The sequence below is a fragment of the Papaver somniferum genome, chromosome 5 (genome assembly GCF_003573695.1).
Source record: "Papaver somniferum cultivar HN1 chromosome 5, ASM357369v1, whole genome shotgun sequence".
NCBI classification, from domain to species: Eukaryota; Viridiplantae; Streptophyta; class Magnoliopsida; order Ranunculales; family Papaveraceae; genus Papaver; species Papaver somniferum.
The window spans coordinates 10777937-10784579 of record NC_039362.1 but is presented as its reverse complement, the minus strand read 5'-3'; the positions used below and the strand labels follow the sequence as shown (position 1 = coordinate 10784579).

The 6643-nt window shown below is 42.9% G+C and overlaps 2 protein-coding genes across 2 annotated transcripts; both read left to right on the top strand.

Annotated features, from left to right (window-relative positions):
* The first annotated feature begins 1115 nt into the window (after positions 1 to 1115).
* Positions 1116 to 2551, top strand: LOC113278752. Its single transcript, XM_026527509.1, has 3 exons — positions 1116 to 1298; positions 1413 to 1630; positions 1726 to 2551. The coding sequence occupies exons 1-3, from the start codon at positions 1116 to 1118 to the stop codon at positions 2549 to 2551; spliced, it is 1227 nt and encodes a 408-aa protein (XP_026383294.1).
* Positions 2548 to 5861, top strand: LOC113278750. The gene is made up of 5 exons (XM_026527508.1): positions 2548 to 2739; positions 2851 to 3270; positions 3501 to 4425; positions 4660 to 5404; positions 5654 to 5861. The coding sequence occupies exons 1-5, from the start codon at positions 2548 to 2550 to the stop codon at positions 5859 to 5861; spliced, it is 2490 nt and encodes an 829-aa protein (XP_026383293.1).
* The last annotated feature ends 782 nt before the right edge of the window (positions 5862 to 6643 follow it).

The following is a 6643-nucleotide window of genomic DNA, read 5'->3' as shown; positions in this document are numbered from 1 at the left end:
AAGGTTGCGGGAAGATCCAAAAACGTCGCAGAAGGTTCTGCCAAAGTTGTAAAAGAAAAGTTTGAAAAAAAAGAGAAACGAATGGAGGCATGAGGAGCAGATCGACATGAAATGGATGTAGATCTACCCGCTAGGAATCAATCGAATCAACAAGCAAATACTCGAACTTTGAGAAGCGTTGTTGTACAAAACTTCGACGAGAGGGATGGGAGATCGGCGTCGGTGTCATCAACATCATCAGCTTCTCGTTCACGTTCAGAGGGGTTTGTTCCTAGGGTGACCTACGTGTTGGTAAACAGATTTCCACCTCCTACCACCAGCAGAAGAGATCGTCATCAAGGAGAATCTTCAGGCCAACATCCGAGCAACCAGGTCCTTCGAGAAGGGGATATTGCTAGCAGAGGTGTGCGTGCCCGAGCTAACAATCCACCTGTTAGTCAGGCTAACGCCACACCAGCCGTACATACCAACATTCCACCTACGGTACAAATCAATCTCCGACCGGTGACTCAACATAACAACCCTCAAACTGTGCAAGTTAATGTTCCTCCTGCTGCTCAGCATAACCCACAAGTCGTACAGGGTAATAACCCGCAGGTGATGACTATCGATTTAACAGTTCGTGAGCGGCTGCAGGAACTGGAAAGAGAGAACAAACGACTCAAAGTTGCTTTGGAGAAAAGAAGGGAGCTTGAAGCACCAACAAACTCACGTTCTGGAAGTGGAAGGACAAATCGTCACCGAGGTCCAGATAGTCCACGAAAAAGAAACAAAGTTATTGATGATCGTTGGCAAAGTAGGCATGACGGAAGAAGAGTTGTGGATGAAAGGGACCGTTACCAAAGTCGTAGTCGACGAGGAAATGACCTTTATGAATGTTATACTCCAAATAATGATTATTATTATGGAGTTGAAAGAGGTAGTCAGGCAGGGACCAGCCGTAGGAGGCAGGGACTGAGAATTGATCGAACCAATGATGGGTACTCAAAGAGATCAAGGCGTGAAAGAGATCATTCCAAAAGGAGAACATACCTTGTTAGGAATGAACGAATTCGCAAGGAACGGAGGATGACTCGGAGAAGGACAAAGTGCTTAGCAGAAATAAGCTTAGCGCCATGATTGATGAGTTGTTAATGCAAAATCAATCTAGAGTTGAAGAGCAGCAAATCTTATCCATGAAGAAGTCAATGGATTCTACATTTGTTTGGAAGATAAGACGATTCCGCCCACCCTCAAACTTCATCCAGCCTCAGTTCAAAGACTTTTTTGACGTCAAGAATGGGAATCCGGTGGAGCACGTCCAGTGTTTTCAAGCCTCGATGAGTTTGTGGGGATACAATGACGAACTACTTTGCAGAAATTTTCCAATGACTTTGACGGGTAAGGCTCTAACTTGGTTCTCACATTTATAGTCTAATTCAATCAAGGATTTTGGAATGTTGTCGGATTCCTTTTTCGAGCAGTACAAGATTAATCTCGGGAGCAAGAATGGAAGCAGTCATTTATTCCTATTGCATAGGGAACCTGGCGAAAGTCTAGGTGATTTTAATATAAGGTTCTGTCAGGAAGTAAGCGAAGTTGGAAAAGTTGATGAGAGTTTCGTGATAGAAGCATACAAAAATGCAATGGAGTATGATGAATTCGGAATTTACAATTCATTAACAGTCCAACCAGTTAGAAGCCTCAGAGAGTTGTATGACATGTCTGATATATATGCTAAGGCAGAGAAAGAAAAGAAAGCAAAGTTGTCGCGAACAGCAAGAAGGACAATGTCGAGGAACCGGCGAAACCGAAACAACAATTTGAAGGTAATACCAAAAACAATAGCCATGAAGGTCCATCAAGGAAGGTGAGAAACGATGAAGATTCACGTAATCCGCAAGAAAAGCAAAGAGTAAAGTTTCCCAAGCTGAATATTGGACTTGGGGAACATTTTAAGAAGATTAAAGACTCGTTGCCCATTCCGGAGCCCCTACCAGCGGAAACAAGGGATAAGAGAGATAAGAATAAATATTGTGCTCATCACAAAGATCATGGGCACAATACAGATACTTGTCGTGCTCTCGCAGCGGAAGTCCAGAAAATGATTGAAGAAGGAAAGCTGCAGCAATACGTGAAGAATAGTCCGGCACAAGTCAACACACTGGACAACACTTTAGATTTACGAGAGATTAGAGTGAGCCACGCAAGAGTTAACATAACTTCGAGAAAGGCTCAGGAGAATGCTACACGGTTGAAGTTACGTCATATTAACGATTGGCGAGTATCGAACAAGGTCGATTATGCCAGTCTGATTGGTACGGAGACCTTAGAAGAGGGGAAGACTGAGATTTCTTTTTCGAACGCTGATCTTGCTGAAGTATATCAACCACATAATGATGCAATCATGATTCTAGCTCTCATTCAAATGTATAAGGTACGTCGAGTTCGTGATACTGGAAGTTCAATTAGCGTCATATGCTCAGGAGCATACTCTTCAATGAATTTGAGAGAGAGAGTCAAGTTGAAGCAGATGATAACCCTATCATTGGATTCAGTGGGGAAACAATGACAGCAGTAGGAAGGATCAATCTTCCTACGATGGTGGGAGGAAGGATGGTTATGCAATATTTCTCGTTGCTAGATTGTCGTGCACCCTACAACGCTATCTTAGGGCGTGATTGGATCCATGCAATGGAGGCGGTAACTTCCACTGTACACCAGTGCTTGAAGTTCATTACTCCAGCAGGGGTGATGAAGGTTAAAAGCGACCAGGTGGCATCTCATAAATATCACGAAAGCGCAATGAAGGAGTATAGAAAGTCAGAACTAAAGGGTTCAGAAATACTCCAGGTGGAATAGAAATTGTAGCAATCACAGTGCTTCCCGACCTCTTATCAAGGAAGAGGAAAGGAAGGACCACCAACTATTGAGGAGTTGGTGGAAGTGCAAATTGGGGATCGGAAGGAGCAGACAACGTTTATCAGAGCAGAATTGCCGTTAGGCGAAAGTGAAATCTTGATCACCCTTCTGAAAAATAATAAAGATGTCTTCGCTTGGAGTCTCAGGGACATTCCAGGTATTGACCCCGACATCGCATGCCATCGGTTGAATATCAGTGAAGGATTTAAACCAGTGAGACAGAAGCCACGAAAAATGGCTCCGGAACGGAAGGCAAATGTTGCTGAGGAGATTGACAGGATGTTAGAAGCAAGAATAATAAGACCTGTCAAGTATCCAGAATGGTTAGAAAATATTGTAGTAGTTCCGAAGAAAAATGGGAAAATTCGGGTATGTATTGATTTTACAAATTTGAATAAAGCATGCCCAAGCGATCCTTACCCCATACCCAGGATCGTTGAGTTAGTAGACTCTACCTCGGGATTTGAAAGATTGGCATTCCTGGACGGTTATTATGGTTATAATCAAATTCCATTGTATGAGAAAGATCAAGAACATACGGCGTTCATAATAGACAAAGGAATATATATTGTTACCTCGTTATGCCATTTGGTTTGAAGAACGCGGGAGCAACTTATCAGCGTCTCGTGGATGAAATGTTCAAGGATATGATCGGGAAAACCATGGAAGTTTACATCGACGATATGGTGGTCAAGTCCAAAAAGAAGGAATCTCACCTTATGGACTTGAAAAGAACTTTTGATCGGCTCCGGCAATATGGGATGAAGTTAAATGCATCTAAGTGCTCTTTTGGACTCACATCTGGGAAGTTCCTTGGGTATATGATGACACAAATAGGAATTGAAGCCAATCCAGAACAAATTAGAGCAATTTTGGAGATGTCATCGCCAAGAAACAAAAAGGAAATACAAAGGCTTACAGGGAGATTAGCTGCGTTGAATAGATTCATTTCTTGGTTTTCAGACAAATGTAAGTCCTTTTTCTTAGCCTTAAAGAAGGTCAAAAAATTTGATTGGAATGAGGAGTGTGAGCGTGCATTTAATGAAATAAAACAGTATCTAATCTCACCGCCAGTCCTCACAAGTCCAAAGACTGGCCAGACGGTCTACATCTATTTGGCTGCAAGTGATTATGTCGTTTGTGCAGTATTGTTTGTTCGAGAGCCGGAGGAGAGGCCAGTTTATTTTGTTAGCAAATCACTAACAGATGCTGAGACTAGGTACTCAAAAATAGAGAAAATGGCATTAGCTCTTATGCATGCCGCAAGGCGTTTAAAGCCATACTTCGAAGGACGACGACTTGTGGTTTATACTGAGTACCCGTTAAAGAAAGTATTAGGGAGAACTGATGACTCCAGCAGGCTGGCCACATGGGATACTTATCTCGGTGCATACACCATTGATTATGAGCCAAGAACAGCCGAGAAAGGGCATGCAATAACATCGCTAATGGCGGACTTCCCAGTAGATGACATTCCAGTTTCAGAATCCATACTCGAGGAAGAAATCTTGCATGATACGGAAAGTATACTGCCTATCCCGCTACCGTGGTAACGCATAAACGTTTGCAAGAATTCTTCAAAATCAACTGGGGTGCAAATGGGTAATAAGGACTCGATGATGACACCCGAAGGTGATAGTGGAATGTGGAATATCTACACAAACGGATATGCAAATACCGACGGGGCAGGTGTTGGGTGTGTGCTGATTTCACCCGAAGGATTACGGATTGAGAAGGCTGTCTGATTGGGATTTACAGCCTCAAACAACCAAGATGAATACGAGGCTGTAATTTCAGGCTTGAAAACTGCTATTCACTTGGGGGCGCGGAAGGTTAAGCTAATAACAGATTCAAGACTGGTAGAAAACCATTACAGTGGCACATATAAATCCAGAAATGAAAGGTTAGCATCTTACTTGGAATACATACATGAATTAGCAAAGGAATTTGAATTGTTCGAAATCGAGAAAAAGCCAAAGCTAGAAAATAGGCATGCAGACGCTCTTGCTTACGTGTCGGCAGTCGTTGTATCCGACACGACACGGTATATTGTAGTCGAATTCCAAGAACTTCCCAGCACTCACAGCACCATCGACGCTGCACGCAAAGTTTACGCCGGTGAGAATAATTCTTCCTCACTCGAAATCCCTGAAGATTCTATGGATACCGATGAAGTAGATAACATCCAACCTGAAGATTGGCGTCAACCATACATTCATTTCCTGAAAACGCAAGAGCTTCCACAGGATAAGAATCAAGCCGGGAAGATAACAAGAACTGCTAGGAGATATGCTCTTATTGAGGGAGAGCTATACAAGAAACCGATGTCGATGGAACCGTACCTGCGATGTGTAACTCGAGAGTTAGGGAAACAATTGCTAGCAGAAGCACATGAAGGGTGCTGCGGAAATCATTCTGGAGGAAGAAGTCTGGCGCATCGGTTGCTGTTTCAAGGATATTTTTGGCCTTACATGCAAAATGACGCGAAGGAATATACCAAAAGGTGTGTGACATGTCAGCTGCATGGACCTCTAATAATGAGACCAGCAAATGAACTGCATCCAGTCATGATCCCATGACCATTCAACAAATGGGGTTTGGATATTGTAGTTCCATTCCCCACGGCACCTAGGGGCGTAAAATATTTGTTGGTCGCAACTGATTATTTCACGAAGTGGGTAGAAGTTGTGGCACTGGTAAGAACGGAAGCGGTTCATGTCCGTAAATTCATATGGGAGAACATCATTTGTAGGTTCGGCGTGCCAGCAATGATCGTTTCCGATAACGGGAAGCAGTTTGATTGTGAGTCGATAAAATCATTGTGTGAAGGGCTGCATATTAAACACAATTTCTCTACCCCATACTATGCACAAAGCAATGAACAGGCCGAGGCGACTGATAGGGTTATCTTGGATAACCTAAAGAAGACCTTGGACAAAGCCAAGGGAAGATGGACGTAATTCTTTCCTGGGGTTTTGTGGGCATACATAACCACACCAAGACGATCGACAGGATTTTCACCGTATACACTGGTATACGGTACGGAAGCAGTACTGCATGTGGAACTATTGGTTCCAACCACCAAGACACTAGCGGAACGGTCGGGTCAAAACTCAAAAATTCTTTCAAAAGACAAGGAGCTGATAGAAGAGGTCAGGGATGAAGCTTCGAGAAGGTTGGCAATATACCAACAATCCATGAAGCAGCAGTACAACAAAAAGGTACGAGAACGTACTTTTCTTCTTGGGGAGCAAGTTTTGAGAAGGGCAAGACCTAAGTCGTTAGACGGAGGCGGTGGAAAGCTGGGAGAGAATTGGGAAAGACCCTTCCTAATTGATAGACCCGCTAGTGGTGGTGCCTATTGGTTAAGGAATATGAATGGGAGGGAAGAGCCCAAGCCATGGAATTCTTTCAACCTCAAAAAATATTTTCATTAATGTAGATTTAATTTCGTATTAATGTAGATTTCATTTCTTCAATAAACTTTTTTCCTACAACTAAAGTGTACTTTCCAAGAGTTGGGGCGAATAATGATTACTGCGCCAGAGTAAGATTTGCAAGCATGAGATATAAGCAAGATTGTCGAGGGAGCCTACATCCGAACAAGGTGTCTTTCTAGAAAAGATTGCTGAACGACGAGCTAAATATCAAGGTATCAAGTGACGAATATTGGATAAGTGTCAACATGGAATTCTCCAGTCAAAGTGAGAAGTTAGAGAAAATAAGCAGACATTCCATTAAA